Genomic DNA, 19000 nt, shown 5'->3' with positions numbered 1-19000 from the left:
GAAACCTATGGTTGTGGAATCAAATGCATTAGTATGTAACATTTTCTTTTTCAAGTGAATGGACTCGATCATCAAATTATAGATTATAAGGTCATAACTCTAGTTCATTTCCATCTTAGGCGGAATAGATCTACTATTTTTTTTTCAATTATCCTCCATAGTATCGGATGATCAAGTATGCAATCCTATCTGTGAGATATTACGTTGTTCGAGAAACTTTATATGGTGCCGAAGTAAAGGAATCGTCAAAATATCTATTTTAATCTTCAATTTTCAAAAAGTAATTGTTTTGGTCGTTACTGTTATTCTATTATCTAGTATCTATCTACCAAGTGTCTGCCTTAATCAATCTATATGATCCCAATATATGCACACATCTACATGCTAATAGCCTAATACACATATTTAAAGTTGGATTATTCATATTTTACCTAACAACCGCAATAACCAAAATAGTTATCTTTAAAGGCTTAAATGACTTAAATAGACATTTTAAAATTTAGAGACGAGATCATTAAAGTTTAGAGACTAGAATGCAATAAGCATTATAGTTTAGAGACCATAAATATTTTAAAAATTCAAATACCAAAATAGAAAAATACTAAAAGTTTAGATATCGAAATAGATTTAAACCAAAATTATTTTAGTCCTACACCTACCATTAATCATTAGCAATTTTACCATTAATCTAGATTTTCATCTTTTAAAACCTAACCCAGATGTAAATTCAAATATTGTACAGGATAGGTATACATACCAGTTAGATTTTTTTAAATGAACAAAAAAATATCCATCTACCAAGTTTTTGCTCAATGATTTAATGACAATTCAAATAAAATTTTTATGGAAGTTTAAGAATTAAAACTTAACCTTTGCCATAAAAGATTTAAGAGAGAAAAAAAAATTGAAACTTAAACCTTTGAAAGTTTTTAAGAATAAAAACTTAATAAATGCAAAAGTTAAGAGACCAATAATTATTGACGTCAATAAATTTAAATTTTAAAATTGTTAAAATATACCATTATTCATAAATTTCCATTCTTGAAAATTAAACCATCCTATAAAAATTAAAATTAAAGGTTCATTTCACTCTTTTTTAATGGTTCCGAGGCGAACCTACGAACTTTTATGACTTTTGAGAGGAAGTAGAATTCCCTTAACCTCGGAGCATTTTGACACATTTACAAACTTAAATTAAATCATATATAAAAGATTGAAATGTTAAATGTTCGAGAGGAGTTATCATCGGCCCCTCAGTCTAGTGAAAACACATCAAACATGAGAATAACTCAATAGTTAGCTTCTCTTATCTTATCCAAGGACTTGACCTCGTATTTATTACCTAATATTCTCAAAAAGAAAAACGCAAAAAAAAATACCTAAAAAGTTTACGAACCAAATTGAGTCAAATGGAGCGAAACAGCATCCTCATCTAGAGAACCCTACATTCACATAGTCCAGAGTCCAGACATTATTAGATTATATACAGAACCTGAACATTCATCGTTTAATGATTATTATAGTATATGATATCTAATAACACTATAATATCAAGTCCCTAGTCCTAGTCCTACTTACCTTCATAATATATGGTATCTATATTTAATAACAATATAATATCATGCCCTTAATTATCTTCACTATCACTCATACCAGACCGAGTGTCTATGTAGAAGCCAGTTGAGAATTCAATGTCGTCGATTATCCTCCCCCTGATTCAATAAACGTACAGATAAAAATTCAAGAACGGTTCGAGAAGCAAAAAAGTTTTACGAGTTAACCAACTTGCAGGCAAGAGAATTCGACCTTTCAAGAACGAACTTGCCCTCCTTGTACTTCTGGCTCTTCTCATGTGCTGCCTCCTGAATGAAAGAAATTTATGAGTTATAAAGATCAGGAGCAAATGCATACAATTTTATAGCTGATTATACAAATACTGACAACAACTACATGCATTTTGTTCAAACATCAGGAGCAAATGAATGCAAAATTTATTTTTTTTTGAAATCCGTGTGTCTGGGCAAGCTTGCACGCACCTCAAATAATCATGGACCAACCGCCTGGCAAATGAATGCAAATTTATAGCTGATTATACAAATACTGACACAAAATGCATTTGGTTCCTGTGTGTGGAGGTTATTTGAAAGAGAATAAGAGAGTTTACATATTTCCACCCGACAATTTGTCCACATGAGCAACAAAATATGTCTGCGACAGTATGCAATCCTGAGAGCATCATCCTCTCTTCCAATGCTCCCAATGAAATGTTTATCCTGTGTATGAAGAACTTCATAAAGTAAGTGCTACAATCCCCAACTGAAAAAGGTTTTTTTAGTGATAAGAACATAGTAAACAATATACATTACTATTTTGTATGTAAGAAATGGAAGAAAAAAACGGTTGCTCGCGTCTCCCTTCAATTCAGACTCAACAATTTCCGGAGTGAGGTTATTTGGAGGATCACCTCAGTTGCATGGCTTACATAATGCCCTTCCTAGTTCAGAAATCGACTAAATTTGCTCCACTGAAGGCAATTTCTCAAAAAATATTATGGGCCAGTTGCCCCGCCCTGCTACTCCATGAAGATTCGCACGCTCCCAAAGATGTCAAAGATTTTCACTTATCAAGCAGCTTTCTTCTTACCTAGATGCTTGGACCCAAGACCTTAGAGAACTTCCCTTGTCATTAGGACCCCCCCTTAAGGACATAGACGGGACAATTTTTGGTAAGCCCTTTATTTTTTGGAATTTAACTGACTAGAAACAAATAGTTGATCTGTTCTCTATCTGTTTTTAAGTCGGCCAAATTCCAAAAACTAGAAGCAATTACTTTCAACAATGTTTTTTCCCCTAATTTTTACAGGACTCAAACGTTAATGTATCCACCTTCATCGGATTTGTGCTTACTCTTCCATTACTTTCTCTCTACATACTCTCTGAGCACCCTCTCTAGGCTCTACTCACTTTTACTCTACACGCTCTCATAGAACTGTCGCTATGCAAACTTCAAAATTCCTTTGAACATGCTTTCATCACTATTTAAGCTTGAACCCAATTAGGAAGAAATGCTACCACTGGAATTCTTGGACTAATTTAGAATGCGCGGCAGTTGTTGGGGCGCTGAAACTCCTTGTTCACATTTATGCAATAAAAAATATGCTTCGTATAATCAAAAATTGATAATAGCAAGCATTTAGAATATCTAACTGTCTTTCCTAGCCAGCTCTAGCGGAAAACCTGATCGGTGACTGCCCCTTAGCCAAAAAGTCCTGAATGCTGATGATTACTTCGAATAAGCCCTTATGGAACCAATACCAATATCAGTACTATGGCTTAGCTTTGTCTACCTACGTACTCTACATGAACCATGACTTAAATACATAATGGTCAGCGACAGCGACATTAATATATAAATTAGTCCAATGTGCGAGTGCATGGTAACTGTACTAATAAATCAACGAAGAAAAACAAACAGCAGCTCCGACCAAAAGATAGAGAACTCACGCATAATTGAAAAGGTATGCTTTTCCACGGCGGCAATGAAAGGCCTAATCAAATAAGAGCGAAAAGGATAAGACAAACTTCAGTGAAAAAAAAAGTAAACACACACACACACACACACACAAGGGGCTGTTTGAAATGTAAAACACATTCCTATTCTTTAATGACAAGTTTCAGCGAAAGCATATTTCAACTTGAAATTGTTATCCCGTCTGAGAGTACCAAGACTCTGAAGGGTGATTTCAACTTTTCAAGCTCAAAATCTGGCAGTGCCAGAGAGTTTCAATTATCGACCACTTCCATTTCAATAGCAATCACTGGGAAAGCAGTTATAATCAAGATTCGACGAAGATTATGCTCTGAAAACTAAGATAATTAAGTATCTAAAGCAGCAATTACTCTACAAAAACACCATCAACAAATCATAAAATCGTCGGAGTCCAAGAATATACCCACCCGAGAGGCAAGGTCGTCGGCGAGAGCTAACTGCGTGTTGCAGAACCGGCATCTGTACGACCTCCCTTCCCTTTCAACAACAAAAATCCGCCCCATCGCTCAGCGACACCTGCCCTAGCAGTACTGGTAATCTCTAATCTGTAGTAAACAGAAGTAGTAGCTTGAATCGAGAAAAAATTGTAACCTCGAGAAATTGAGAACCGCCTTTTTCCCCTAATTCCGTCCATCTTCCAGTAGGTGAAGGACACGGATACCGCCATTGTAGAGGTGAGAAGAAGCTGAAGGTCTGGCCCATTGGACACAGAGACGATGGGTTGAATTCTGGGCCCAATGCTCTTTTTTTCTGTTTTTCTTTCATATGGTGATCTTTCAACTTTCAAATATTTAGTCTCTCAATTTTGCATAAAATTATTATTTTGGTCTTCCTCTTTAGTTTTCTTTATAAATTATTTAGCATAAACTTAGCATAGATATATATTTGGATATTTACTATTATTATGGGTGAAATTCTCGGAGCGTAATACATTCACGTGATATTTGTTGATGAGGTCATTAACATATTACAAATTATATGCATAGTAAGATATGACAAGATATTGTATATTTCAACGAGAGAAATGTAGAGCAAGCATATACCTAGTTTACCGTAAAAAGATGTTTATGAACACATAATATATACATCCCTAAGTAGGCGAGAGGGCTTATCCTAGTATAGTCTAGCTTAAAAGACATGTCTTGAAAGATTGTTCACATTCAACCACTCAATAATCAAACGATGCATCTTTAAAGATTAGATAATTGTTTGTGATATATTAGGTATTTAGTCATAGACATAGATGACTAGTTAAACATCCAATCACGATGAAGTAATGATTATCTATCTTCCTGTAGAACAACTCTGATCGAACTTAAAGAATCATAAAATGCTTTCTAAGCATTACACCGATATCCAAATTCTTCTTCGTATGTATTTTTAGGTTCTCATTCTCTATTATTCACATTTATTCATAGAGGTCAAATAGTGTATTGACACGAGGAGAGATCATTTTCGACAATTATTTCCCCATCCAAAAATCAACATATACAGCCAAGAGCAGTTAGTAGGTAAGGTATTAGTTTATAAACAAGATTAATAACTAAAATAGAGAGTATTTAAAAATTAAAAGTTATTTACATAATATAATATCTAAAGTTTATGAATCAATATAAAATAAATTTTAATTTTAATTTGAGGAAGAATTTAAACTAAGTATTAACGTGACTTTGGAGGTTAGTTAAACCATTGAAACTATATTCAAACAAAAGAGAAAAAGGGTGTGACCGCCATGTGTGATCCTTCAAAATTTCCTTTTTTTTTTCAGGTTAAATTAAAAACAATATTCAAATACTATTTTTTTTCCCTATATTTTCTTTTCGTACTTTCGAAACGTTTATTTTAGTCATTGTAATTTAAAAAAATTACTATTTTGATTTCTATTTCCAAAATTTTATACACAATGGGAACCTTTGCATACAAACTTATTGTTACATTTCAAAAAAATTAGCGAGTGAAGTATCATGTTAAAATTTTTATTGAAATAAATGAGATAAAAACAAAAACAAAAAGATCAAAATGTTCATTTATAAGAAGCAAAGAGACCAGGGTTTTGGCAAAATATTCGAATAGAAGTTGTCCTACGTTGGAAAAGTAATGATGGAATGAAGTTGTCCCACGTCGAAAAGGTAAAAAAAAAAAATGTATGTTACAATTATTATAAAAAGAGCTTATAACTTTGAGTTTTAATCATCCAATTAAAATATTTAAATCTTATATATGTATAATAGTTCTAGTTAAGAGAGTGTTTTGTGTAATTAGAATTAAAAATAAAAATATGTGTGATTGTAATAACTTTTCGCTGTATAATTTTTCCTCGTGGCTGTAGTTTTTTCTCCAAGGGGCTTTTTTTCTATAGGAAGACTTTGGAATTAACAAAAATTGAAAAACATAGAAGATAAAATAAACAAAAATGAAATAAAGTCGAAATCATCCAAAGAGAACTAAAGACAGCGGGTCGGTTACCTGACACCCCAACAGAAATGCAGCTTTAAAGCCGCACACGCTCCCAGCCGCCCCATCTCTTTAACAACCGCCGCTGAAATATAAATAAATAAATCGAAATAATAAATAACCCAAAATTAAGAAAAACGCAAAAATACACGTGGCAGGGCTGAATCAAAGTCATCCCCGCGCCCAACTTTTTAGATCTGCCGACGCGCCGGCTTAACTGGTCTGTCTTATTCAGACACCTCACCGCCACAACAGCCGACCTACCCTTTGTTTATCCGTACATACGCTGACGTGGACCCAAATGATTGGGCTTTGCTTACGGATCCAGCACCGCCACAACGCACAGCCGCGTTAAGACGGGTTCCACGCGACGCGGATAATGGGACCCACCTACGAGCCGAGGGGACTGCTCTCCGCCACGTGGACGCATCTCCTTTTGCTGTTGGCCTTAAAAGAACACAATCATATTAATTTTTGAAAAAGAAGATTTGGACTCGTTCGTTCTTCATTTTTATTTATAAAAAATAAAATAAAAAACTAGAAGATTCGCACCAAGATTTTAGTTGATTTATTTATTAATTAATTGTTGTATCGGTTTAGGAGTTTATGAAAATCTATTGCAGATTGATATTTATAAATTACAATCAGTTAAATTGCATTTTTTATTAATAAGTCTATAACTTTTAAAAGAAACTTTAAATTTAAATGGTATGTCTAATGTATATTTGTCTTATTTAAACTAGCGGGTCAAAATTTTAAGTTTTAGTCATGATTATAAACTTTAAATTTTGTATATAATGAGTTTATGAATTTTTAAAATTGTCACGATAAGTTAAAATAGATTATAAACAAAAGTAAAAATATATTAGACGAGGATGAAAGTTTATGAATTTATTTGATGTTTTTTTAAATTCAACATAATTTTAAAAATTCAAACCCAATCATTCTAAGTTCACAAGTTAATATAATATATATTTTGTAATTTACCATTTTGCACAATCCTAAAATATTTATTAAAAAAATCACAAGAGTTTTACAACTTTAATATTAACTTCTCATAATTTATCAATGTTATGATTTTTTTTTCAATACAACAATATATAGGATAAAAAATCGAATCTGAACTATTATGAAGTAAATTCTATATTTAATAGTTATGTTTCTTTTTAATATGGCTGCCGAATCCATGAGTTATTGTTGTTATAATATCATAATATATGTGGTATATTATATTTATTTATTACCTATGGTGGCGTGGCACGAATTTACTTTTGGATAAATAATAAATGTGGAGAAATACGCAGGTGACGTAGTATATGCCGCCTGCAAAAGTATTAAATGTTTTTTGTTGGAGAGAATTGTGGGAGGAACAAGAAAAATTTGAGCCGTTGGATCCGGAACATCTTAAGGACACGTGTCGTGAAATGACAGCCACCACGCCGATCACGAGGGCCGGTCAGATTGGTACAGTAAAAAGGAACAGAAGTGCGCCCCCACGCCTTCCATCATGAACCTGCGCGGTTGCATTTCTCACTTCTCTTCTCATCCATTTATTATTCATTAATTATTTTTTCAATATTATCTTTTATTTTTTAATATAATTGAATTTTTACAATTAAATTAATTTTTATTCTAAACTTTATTAATTTTTTTTTATTTCTATCAAATCAGTCCTTATGTTTAGCTTTTATTTGAAAATTTTGTAAGAAAAATTTATCATAGAAATTGGTATTAATGGAGTTTTTAGAGATTGGTTGAAATTGGTGAGCTACTAACATCTAGTATCCCATTAATTTATTATAACATGTTAATGCAAAATACCAAATTGTGGGTATTGAGAAACAAGCTACGACAAAAAAAAATGATAATTAACCTATTTTAATTAGTTAAACCCTTATTTGTCACAATAATTGTGTATATTGAATAATCATGTGGTAACTGATTTCAAACCTAACTCTTAAATATGATAGTTAAATATGATAGTTTGCATGTATGATAAGTGTTAAAATGATAATTAACATCAAAATTTTAGTTGATATCCTATAATGATCACCTACATGAGTAATTATTTCATATATATTTTTTTACAATAAATATTGTAGGATCAAACTGCTATTCCGTTTGATTAATCGATGTGCACGTAAACTGGTTTAGAGACTACAGATATAATAGAAAAAAACACAATTTCAATAATTATACACTATATATATATTAAGTTTGATATTTGTGACTTGATTAAGAAATCAAATTATGAGTACCACAGTATTCGAACTCTCGCCCACCTATCCAAAAAATAGAAATATTCTCGATCACATTCCCTCGTGTTAAATATATATATATAATACTTTTTTCTCTCTCTCCTGTTATTGAAATGATTTCATTTATGGGCCCCCGCCGCCCCACAACGGCCGACGCGGGCAAGGATAATTAATCGAATCCAATTTATTTATTAAAAAAAAAACTCAAACGACCGACCCAGGGCGGCTCTCGTGCTCCGTGCCGCCCAACGGTGCCGGCGAAACCAGATCTGCTCTAAATCCCAGAAAGTTCCAAGAAAACGAAAGGAATTCAATTAAATAAAAAAACCAAAGCGCAATTGATTTAATCAACAAAAGAAAAGAAAAACGAAATCTCTTCATTCAAAGTGGAAGGAGGAATTCCCTGGTCATGATCTATACAACACAAACATTTAAAACCTAATTTCTTTAGTTTCAATCTCATTCCGGCCGAATATATTTCCTTCAAACCTAAAAATGGATTACGGACGCGAATTAGAAAATTAGATGATCAATTATAACAAAAAAACCGGATCCCTACGCAACTTCTACTGCCGGAAGATTCAGGTCGAAATCCAACGGCCGCGGTTTCCGAGTATGGTTGAAATCAACTACTACAGAGGACGAATCAGAGTCACTCGCTGATCCGCCGGCAACGGCGACGGTGACGGTCCGGTGAAAGTCACTCGTCTTCTCCGCCTGGGCGAACGCGTCGAAGAAGTAAATTGGGCGTGAAATGGCGCCGCCGTCGATGAAGTGAGTGAGAGCCGGATCCACGGGCGGCGGCGCCGGCGACGGGGAGGAGGAGTCGACGGTGCTGCTCTGGCTGGGACTACTGCAGGCCGATTTACGGTAGTGATTTTCGCCGACGAGGACGGCGAACTCGGCGGGAACGGGGAAGTTGGTTTTGGCGTTACCGCCTCGGAATTCACGCGCAGCGGTGTCGTAAGCACGCGCCGCCTCCTCCGCCGTGTTGAAGGTGCCGAGCCAAACGCGAGTCTTCTTACGGGGGTCCCGGATTTCCGCGGCGTAACGGCCCCACGGCCTCTTCCTGACGCCGCGGTAACGGATCTCGGGAGTCACGGCGGCGGAGGAGGATGTCGGCCGATCTCCGGCAGCCATATTGGGCCCAGTTTGGTTAATAAAAAAGAAGTTGTAGAGAGAGAGAATGCGATGAGTTGAAATTTGAGGGAAAAATTAAGGGAGAGGGGAGGGGTTATATAGGAAGGAAATTTAGAAATTTGTAGCGTAAAACGGGAGCGTCTAAATCACGCACACCGCACGTGCCCTCACGCAGCCTTTAAGAGAAAAAAAATTAAAAAAGAAAATGAAAGGAAGCTCAGCCAAAGCTCGGTCAACGAGGCGTTTGACCGACTTCTTGCCGCCGCGCCGCTTCCTCGTCGCCGGTGGGGCCCGCGCGGCGCGTGAGATGCTCTAACGTGGAAGGAGAGGGGAAATTTAAGGTACCTCTCTCTTTCGTAGCTGCTCCTTCAATTCATTATTGGTTTAAATCTTCAATCTTAAATTTCAATTTTAATTCGTTTATAATTAAATTTTTATTTGCCTAACATTAACTTAGGGCAAAAGGAGAGAGAAAATTTAAGGTACGTCTTAAAAAAAAGCCGTGAACTCGAATCTGACTTGTTATACTTATCAAATTAAATTTTTTATTTTTGTTTAAAATTTTCGATTTATAAACTTTTAGGGTAGCTATTCATTTTAATAAACATTTTGGTTCTAATTTATATTTCGTTTTTAACCAATAGATAATATATGTACTCACAGCAAATATAAATAATTGTTTTTTACATCTCTTTTTCAAGGACGTCCTCAAAATTTAAGTTAAATTTTAAAAACTAAAAAACCAGTTTTCGAATTTTTATTTTTAATTTTAAAATTTGGTTAAAAAATCCAAATATATTTTAAATAAAAATTAAAACATACAAAAAATAATTGTAAGCAAAACCCGCATATAATTTATGAAAATATAAAAGTCAAATCATAATAGTCACGCTAAATCGAACCTAAATTATAGGTTTAAAATGTTTAGAGATAAAAATAATTTTCTGAAAAAATTAAAGAATTAACAATTAACAATTTTCTTTCTGGAAGCGGCAGACTAAAATTGGTAAAAATAAAATAAAATTTAAGAGTACATTAATAGACCCACATTATTGCTAAATGCTGTGAAATGAAAATAGTATTTAATTTATAAAGTTTGGAAAGGTGGATTTTGTGGCCACGCGGAGAGGTATAAATAAAGGGGCGGCGGATTCCCAACGGCGGTGGAGATGGATCTGTCCGTGCATCACGTGGCAAGTTTTGTCCCTTGGTGCCACCGGTAACCGGTTAATATTTAGAAAATATACAGAAAAATTGGAAAAAAAAAAATTTTATTTTGAAAGAAGAAAAAAAGGGGAAAATGTAGCAGGTTTCCTGTTTGCGGCGCCGCGTGGGGTCGAACTCGGATCGGATCAAATCGTATAGGTTTTGGAAATTGGAAAGAAAGTCTTACTTTTGCACATCAAAGACTGTACGTTCCCATCCAACGGCTGTACTTCCCTGTACCTTCTGATGCTGCCACGTCAACTCCACCACCATTCATACAAAATTATTACTTAAATTAAATTACACCTTTAATCTTTATACTTTAGGCTTTGTCTCAATTTCATTCTTCTTTCTTTTTCTGAAAAATAATAAAGCTTTTCATTCAAGAACGAGAGATGCCACGTGGACTACATTGGTGATAAGATCCTAGTCACTCATCGACAGTTAGCTTGTGAGCTAAAAAGTTGTCCTTCCTGGAGATATGACTGAACTCAAAATCACCGTAGAAGGAGAAGGCACGGATATTTGAGGCTCAATTTCATTCTTAGAATTTCAAAATTTTCAATTGGAAATTTTTACTGGCCATAAATTTTAATGTTGTCAACAAGCATGGTTAGTTGAGTAGAAAATATCTTCTGATTGTCGCGTAAACAAATGTGACATTATAATTACGGTAAGGACAATTTGTAAAGTTTGAATAAACTATATGGACCAAATTTAAATTTTTTAAATCCTAAGAACTAAATTGAAAGTATCAAGCTACATAGATTAGATTGACATTTTTAAAACCATTAGAAACAAGATTCACACAACGAACATAGAAGTTAAATTTGTAATTTAAACTAAAATTATATAGATATTTTTTAGAGTGGGTTTGGGATGACTTTTGATTTTTAAATTTTGATTTATAAATATTTTTTAAAGAATTATTAATCTAGAATGTATTTAATTAGCTTGCAAGTAATTAGTTGAAGCTGAGCAAAATTATTTTCTTATCTCTACCTGTTTTCTTTTTGCAAGAAAAAACTTATTATACAAGTAAGGAATATATTTTTTTTTTCAAAACACTGTAGAATAAGTGAATGGTATTCAATTTGTCGGAAATTATGCGGTATTTTATGATAAAGTAATTTCATTGCAAATAAATAATCAACCTCAACTACACTTGTCGCCAATACGAATATTTTCTTGCAAGTTTTTAAGGTAAGTTTCAATAATATTCTTAGACGTTCAAAATTAAGTACTATTTTTAATCATAAACTTTATAACTTGTTTCAAAACTAACCATGGTATCTACCAACTATCAAGACGAAGATGGAAAAGTGACATGACAGTGACTTGTTAAATAGTGGTACATATGAGTCTATAGCCAAGTTTTCAAATTTTACTTATGCCCCTAAACTTTAGTATATATTTTCATTATACCTTTATTATTTAAAAAACTTCATTTTAACTATTTCATATCAAAAAGTCGTGAGTTCAAATCTCCATCTTATTAAAAAAAAAAAAAAACTCTTATGAACCGTTGAAATTATTTTAAAACAACCATTTTATTAGCTCTTAAAATGAAAGATGGATTTATGATGAAACAAATTTGAAGATTAGAGTAAAATATTGTTTCATCTTTTCATGATGAAAAAATGTGAGAAACAAAAATTTTTGAGGAGGTAAATAGACCGCAAAGAACATATGAAACTTGGCTCTCATACTTTATTTTATTATTTATTACTACCGTATTCTGAACAGATAAAATATAGAATTAATCTAATGTTTATACGCCAAAACGAGCATAGCTCAACGCGGTAATAGTGAATTAGATCTCTCACCCCCACATTTTGTGTCATGGGAAGAGAAAACAATATTTTACTCCAATCTCCAATTTTATTTGTCTGTTGTCAAATTACTGTATAACGTCATTTTAAATGTGACTAAGATTCTTTGATCTTTTTTACTACTTACCAATAAAATCATAACTTCATCTCCATTTTATGTGAGGAAGCTAATGAAGTTTTTAAATGATAAGGATATAATCCAAATTACATATTTGAAAATTGATAGGTATACCTAAAATCTCACAAGTACCACTATTTTGCAAGTCATTGTCTTACTATTTTAATAGTAAAAGTGAAACTTTTAAAAGTTTAGACGGATTATTGAAATTTATCCCAAAGTTCATGAATATTTCGTGTAATTTAACTATTTTTAATGTTTGGATAAGTGGATTCACTCAAATATTTGAATAAAAAAAACACCAAATCAAAAGTCATATTTGGATCTCAATTGGAATAGTATCGCCATCAAAGTTATATAATTATAGATACTTTCGAGTAAAATTATTTTTTTAGTCCAGGATTTAATTTTAAGTTTAATTTAGTCAAAAGAAAATAAAAACAAAAAGTTACTTCCAATTGCATTTCAAAAGGATTTACACAAATGAAAATACAGTTGAATTGGTTAATTAAAATATTCTACCTTTTACTCAAATGCAGGAGGTTCGAATATTTCCAATTACAATATCGAACTAAGAAAAATAATGCTTTAAAGTTCCACTCATATTCATATATTTCAACTAGTATGATTAATTAGAGACCGTTTTGGTTGAAGTTCTTAATTCGTGAATAATTAACTTTTTTTTTTGTTTTGAATTTCATTAAGTTTAATTAATTTAAATTAATTATAATGTTTAAATGAATTTTATACTCAATCATATTAAATAAAAAATAAATTAATTGATAATAATGTCTGTAATCATTAAATTGTAATAAATTAATAATAATTAATAGACTAATCAAAATATACACTTAATTCATTTTTGTAATTAAGTATTTAATGAAAATATTAATTAATTAGTAATCTATTAAATATATTAAATTACTTAATGTAATTGCTAAATAGATCAACTACTTAACATATATTAATTTGGATTAATTTTAATACTCTATAAATGCATAAAATTGTTGAAAATAACCGCTCAAACTAAATACAAATATCATTTATTTATATGCAAGTTTGGTAACATTTTCATGCAACAACAAACACAAACATCATTTATGTCCACGAAAATCTGATAATATTCCCTTGCCGAAACCGAACACAATTTATCTATGATTTCCAACATCTTTTTTCAGACATGCATTACCTAGAGATATTTTTTAAAATTTTAAACCTAACCACCCCTTGAAGATCTACGTTGTTAGAGCCTAATGCTATATGAAATTAGGAGGGACGTCTCAGCTAAAAAATGAGAATAAAGACTAAAAATATAAAATTAAATTGAAACTAGGACCAAATTATCACATTTACTAAATTCAATGAGGATTACTAGCTGAATTCCCAAGCTAGCATAAATCTCCTCCTTTACTTATTCCATCAAAATTCATTCAAACGTTTGAGACCAATATAATGAGTCAAACTTCAGTTCTTAGGGACTGACTACTAAAGTTTTGACAGATTCGTGAGAGAAACGTAGAAAGAGAAATACTCTTCTATTTTTAAAGGAATGGATTATGGATCATAATGAGTGTCAAAAGCAGAACGATTTGTAATCGAAGGATTCGAGATGAGGTTCAAATTCCCATTGTGGAGGAAGATTACGCGGCAAAATTTCCAGCCAATATTCGAATTAGGGTTCCGATCAAACCTGATAAAATATCTTCTTCCTCACACTCCCGGTTCACACCGGCGCTTCTCCGGCGTCTCCGACCAGATTCATCATTTCCGTGGTCGCGAGGACCCAAATCTCGGACCTCGGCCCAGAAACCATGGAGTTCATCACCCACAAGTGGATGGAAGAACTAGGGTTTCGAACTCGGTTGCTGATTCAGATGAATCGATCGATGTTCTTCGAGATGACCAATCTGCTGTTTATGTCCAAAACGTCCTCAAATTTAGAAGAGATAAACCAGTGGAGGAGATCGAGAGGGCTCTTAATCTGTGCGGGCTTGTGTTAACCGATGATTTTGTTCTCAATGTGCTGGGGAGGCATCGATCGGATTGGAAACCCGCCTTCATTTTCTTCAATTGGGTTTCGAAAGGAGGTGGAGAAGATGAATACTCCCCTGGTTCTGTTATTTACAACGAGATTCTCGACATTCTTGGAAAATTCCGACGATTCGACGAAGTAGACGAAGTGTTTGTAGAAATGTCACAAAGAAAAGAACTCATAAACGAGGGAACTTATTCAGTTCTTCTTAATAGATATGCTGCAGCACATAAAGTGGAGGAAGCAATTGGGATCTTCCACAAACGGCAAGAACTCGGGCTGGAGATGAATTTGGTTGCGTTTCAGTCACTTTTAATGTGGTTATGCAGATACAAGCATGTAGAAGTTGCAGAGACATTGCTGCACTCCAAGAAGCACGAGTTTCATCCAGATATAAAGACGAGGAACATCGTCCTCAATGGTTGGTGTATACTGGGGAATGTTCATGAGGCCAAGCGGTTTTGGCGCGAGATAATCGAATCAAAATGCGAGCCTGATATATACACTTATGGGACTTTGATAAACTCATTGACAAAGAAGGGAAAGTTGGGGACAGCTCTGAAGTTGTTTAGAGCCATGTGGGGAAGGGGTTTGAAACCAGATGTGGTGATCTGCAACTGCATCATTGATGCACTTTGTTTCAAGAAAAGGATTCCTGAAGCTCTGGAGATCTTCAGCGAAATGAATGAGAGAGGTTGTGTTCCAAATGTAGCGACTTACAACACTCTCATAAAACACTTGTGTAAGATTAGGAGGATGGAGAAGGTTAATGAGCTTTTGGATGAAATGGAGAAGGGAAAAGAGAGCTGTTGGCCGAATTCAGTGACTTTCAGCTATTTAGTTGGGTCGTCGAGAGAACCGGAGGAAGTTACTGTACTCTTGCAGCGGATGGAAAGAAGTGGCTGCAAGATGACCATTGACACATACAACCTGGTTTTGAGATTGTACATGGACTGGGACATTCAGGAAAGGGTTAAATCTACTTGGAATGAAATGGAACAGATGGGGTTGGGACCGGACCGTCGCTCTTACACTATAATGATTCATGGGTTGTACGAGAAGGGACGAAAAGAGGACGGGTTGCGCTATTTCAGAGAGATGACATTGAAGGGAATGATGCTTGAGCCAAGGACTGAAAAGTTGGTGAATGGCATGAAATCAAACTGCAAGAAAGGAAAGCCAAAGGAAGATAACAAAGGAGAGTGAAAATTAAACCATCTTCTTTCACAAGATTACAAACTTGGTAAACCTAGAGGGGATCAGCTCTGTTCCTCTTTTTTTTTTTGGGTAATTTCTGTATTATTTAGCTCTGAGTAATTTCTTCTAGAGATTCAAAATGAACTCCAACCTGATGGGACGTTTTAGAATTGTCATAAGATCTATTTCAGACCTATAAATTTGGAGATGAGAACTATTTGTAAATGAGTTATACAGTTCAATGCTTATTGTATTTTCAAGAATTAGAAGTATGTCATTTCAAAGAGCAAATGCAATAGAATTAAAACTTCAATTATAAAAGGTCCGAACTAAATACAAAAATAAAAGAAACAGATGATGGAAAAATGAAAAAAGTTGCCATTATCTACGTCAAAAAAGAATAGAATGATCTTCCCATTCATTCCTCAACCCCGTCGACATCAGGCAGCTGCAGGTGAAGCAGGGGCGTACCAGCCATGGTGGATTTCTACGGCTTTCTTTCTTCTGGCAAGTCGAGATTTCCGACGTGCAGCAGTGTTTCTGTGCAATGTTCCCACTTTCACGGCTTTGTCGATCACTGAGTATGCCTCTGCAATGAGCTTCTCAATTGAAAGGACTTCCTCTGACTGTGCTTCAGGTTTCTTCTTGAGATCATCTAGAGCTTCCAAAACCTGGGATTGTATGAGAGGTCGCATCAGCATAGAAGTATACAATTAAACCAGTTCTGGAAAGAAGCAGAAAATCTTTTCTTTTTCTTCACAATATGCAAAAGCAAGGACTCAGAGAATGGAAGTTATGCAATGCAAATGAAGGTTATGCCGTAGTTGCATCCTTTAGCAGATAAAAGCTATAGAAAAGAGACCAAGTCGATGCATCCGACAGCAGCATCTCTTTGGAGATTCAATATAAAAAGGAAAGTTATACTAGTGAGAAGCATAATAATAAAAGTCAATCTTTTCTTTTGCTCCAACAAGCAAAGGATGAATTCTTAGATATAAATGGGAATCACCCTCAATCCCCTTCTTACTACTCCGCCTCTCTTGATACCAAGAAATAAACAAATGATAATAAAGAAAAGCAAGAATGTTACCCATTTCACTAGTTAATAAATCAATACCGAGACAGAGCAATTGTAATATTTCATGGTTTATGTAAGATATAAATGCCTACGCCATATTCTAGAGTCTAGACTGAATTTGCATAAGTGAATCCAATTCAGGACTTTTCTTTTTCCTTCTCATTTTGGAAAACTAATGAGCCAAAGGACGATCTATACCATCACCAAAAGATTTAAATAAATTCACAGCCCCAGCCCATTCAAATACCTTAATGGTCTTGAATAAGTTCAAAATTTTGTGAGAGTTAGAGGCTGAAAAAACAAGGGTACCATCTATATATGATTAGTAGAAATTTGGCCTTTACCAGCAAAAAAACCTACCTCTAAGCCCATCATAAAGGATTGTGCCAAAGCAATCTACCACTGGACAATAATACACACACACACACACACATATATATATATTTGGAGAAGAAACGATTTCATTAATGCAATGAAATGTAAGATATACAAAAGGGGAAAGCATCCCAAACCAATGGAGCTACAACAAAGCTTTCCAATTGGTTAAAAGAGAGACAAAACTATAGTGTTGAAAGATAGGAGAGCATTTGATCATTCTGTCAGGATGTTTGCTAGTCCATACCATAAATATATATTTGAAATCAAAACTAAAATCTTATTAGTTTGTTTGCTTTGATGACAGAGAATAATGAAGATCCAAACATTTAAGATAACCATTTCTGATAAATAAGAACTTCTACTAAGATTTTCCTATTACAAAGCATCCAAACCAAGAAGCTATTATTGGCCTTATCAAACAAAATCATACAAAATATACAGCCAACAGTCCACTGATATTGAATACAAAATAGTAAGCACCCCTTAATTTTACAAATTTCATCCGTTCCATTTTCAGGAACAGTCATTTCAGGCATTTGTCTCCAACACTCAATGTAATGACTTCTGTCAGTTCTATCTTAAGGAACACACAAAAGTACTTAACCTCTTGAGTCTTGATTAGCCCAGTTTGTTGAAGGTACTTAAAAATTTCCTAAATGAAAACCACACAGAATTCCACCATTTCCCAGAGGCAAAGATAAAGTTTCTAGGGAAGGGGAGGAGCTGTTGGGACTTGGGCTGTTTGGTTTCACTTCAATAGCCTTTCTACTATAAATACTCCATCAAAGATAAGATCAATTCTGAAGTAAGAGCCAAGAAGCATAGAACTCCAAACTTAATTTTCCACATTATCAACCCATTTGCAATTTCACGAGAGAGATTTCATCATATTCAGACAGGATTCCAAAACGAAACTCCAGTGCAAATAAACCCATCAAATTAGGTACCTTCTTCATCCTGGTTTTGATTTCAGACTTCCGGGCTTTGTTGTAAATACGCCTTTTCTCAGCCTGGCGAGCCCTCTTTGCAGCAGAATCAACCTTTTTCTTAGGAGCCGCCTCGCACACAACAGAGTATCGAAGTGGCCTCTGAGCTTCACTCATCGACAGACACCCTGCTCAAAAAACGAACAAAAAGAAACCCCAAATTTCTTATTTCCTCAAATAATTTCTATATTGTCTTCAGAAACCACCACGAATTAGATTAGAAGAAGATGGAAAACAAAACCCATAAGTAATTACCATTGGAAAAGGCACAGAATGAAAGATTGGAGGAGAAAGTGAGAGATTTGAGGGTTGAAGAGGAAGAGGAAGCGGGGAAAGAGGAGGAAGAAGCATTGAGAGAAAGATTTCTGAATTTAGAAGAGATAGAGAAGCAAGTAATTGCAGCTGCCGCCATTTTTGTGAAAGCTGCAGAGGTTGAAGAATGGTGGTTCTCTTCTTGCACCTTTGCTGGCGCTATCCACTGGAATGGAAGTGGAAGCAGAGTTTTTTGGAGTATCGTTTTATCCTCTGTTATTTTGGCTGTTTGGATTCGAGTTTTATATAACCCCCATCCGGGTTCCGCTTTAATTTAATCCCGATAGGATGTTATTCGGATGATCTTTAAATTTTGAGCTTTTATCTTTTTTATTAATAAAATACGTGGAGATAAGATAAACTTACGATCTCTGAGTCAAAACCCACAAATTTAATCTATTGTTAATCCTTTTACGTAATTTAACTGAAATTTTAAAAATATTTTAGAATCTTCAAGAAA

General features: G+C 34.1%; 4 protein-coding genes across 4 annotated transcripts; 1 reads left to right on the top strand and 3 right to left on the bottom strand.

The window, feature by feature from the left end:
• Positions 1–1400: 1400 nt before the first annotated feature.
• On the bottom strand, positions 1401–4196 carry LOC111010603 (Yippee family putative zinc-binding protein). The gene is made up of 5 exons (XM_022284087.2): positions 3957–4196; positions 3504–3547; positions 2165–2273; positions 1807–1862; positions 1401–1712 (listed from the first exon to the last, which is right to left on the bottom strand). Exons 1-5 carry the CDS (start codon positions 4050–4052, stop codon positions 1628–1630), a joined length of 390 nt encoding a protein of 129 aa, XP_022139779.1. The 5' UTR covers positions 4053–4196; the 3' UTR covers positions 1401–1627.
• Positions 4197–8617: 4421 nt separating this feature from the next.
• ERF4 (ethylene responsive element binding factor 4) lies at positions 8618–9484 on the bottom strand. Its single transcript, XM_022283914.2, has one exon. It carries the CDS (start codon positions 9399–9401, stop codon positions 8817–8819), a length of 585 nt encoding a protein of 194 aa, XP_022139606.1. The 5' UTR covers positions 9402–9484; the 3' UTR covers positions 8618–8816.
• Positions 9485–13981: 4497 nt separating this feature from the next.
• LOC111010467 (Tetratricopeptide repeat (TPR)-like superfamily protein) lies at positions 13982–16011 on the top strand. Its single transcript, XM_022283915.2, has one exon. It carries the CDS (start codon positions 14167–14169, stop codon positions 15793–15795), a length of 1629 nt encoding a protein of 542 aa, XP_022139607.1. The 5' UTR covers positions 13982–14166; the 3' UTR covers positions 15796–16011.
• A 49-nt stretch (positions 16012–16060) lies between these two features.
• Positions 16061–18749, bottom strand: PRPS20 (chloroplast 30S ribosomal protein S20). The gene is made up of 3 exons (XM_022283916.2): positions 18484–18749; positions 18190–18356; positions 16061–16457 (listed from the first exon to the last, which is right to left on the bottom strand). Exons 1-3 carry the CDS (start codon positions 18638–18640, stop codon positions 16227–16229), a joined length of 555 nt encoding a protein of 184 aa, XP_022139608.1. The 5' UTR covers positions 18641–18749; the 3' UTR covers positions 16061–16226.
• Positions 18750–19000: the final 251 nt, after the last annotated feature.

Source organism: Momordica charantia (genome assembly GCF_013281855.1).
Source record: "Momordica charantia cultivar OHB3-1 chromosome 11 unlocalized genomic scaffold, Mcharantia_2.0 BLBB01000011.1, whole genome shotgun sequence".
In the NCBI taxonomy this organism is placed as follows: Eukaryota; Viridiplantae; Streptophyta; class Magnoliopsida; order Cucurbitales; family Cucurbitaceae; genus Momordica; species Momordica charantia.
The sequence above is the reverse complement of the archived record's forward strand: the minus strand, read 5'-3'. Positions and strand labels throughout refer to the sequence as shown.

What these genes read in the sequence shown, in the direction of transcription:
- ERF4 (XM_022283914.2), bottom strand. Translation starts at nt 9,401, where the DNA reads ATGGCTGCCGGAGATCGGCCGACATCCTCCTCCGCCGCCGTGACTCCC.
- LOC111010467 (XM_022283915.2), top strand. Translation starts at nt 14,167, where the DNA reads ATGAGGTTCAAATTCCCATTGTGGAGGAAGATTACGCGGCAAAATTTC.
- PRPS20 (XM_022283916.2), bottom strand. Translation starts at nt 18,640, where the DNA reads ATGGCGGCAGCTGCAATTACTTGCTTCTCTATCTCTTCTAAATTCAGA. An exon ending in ATTCTGTGCCTTTTCCAATG is followed by an intron (nt 18,357 to 18,483) that starts GTAATTACTTAT and finishes TTTTTTGAGCAG; the next exon opens with GGTGTCTGTCGATGAGTGAA. An exon ending in TCAAAACCAGGATGAAGAAG is followed by an intron (nt 16,458 to 18,189) that starts GTACCTAATTTG and finishes ATACAATCCCAG; the next exon opens with GTTTTGGAAGCTCTAGATGA.
- LOC111010603 (XM_022284087.2), bottom strand. Translation starts at nt 4,052, where the DNA reads ATGGGGCGGATTTTTGTTGTTGAAAGGGAAGGGAGGTCGTACAGATGC. An exon ending in GCATACCTTTTCAATTATGC is followed by an intron (nt 2,274 to 3,503) that starts GTGAGTTCTCTA and finishes CTTCATACACAG; the next exon opens with GATAAACATTTCATTGGGAG. An exon ending in GGCAAGTTCGTTCTTGAAAG is followed by an intron (nt 1,713 to 1,806) that starts GTCGAATTCTCT and finishes TTATTGAATCAG; the next exon opens with GGGGAGGATAATCGACGACA.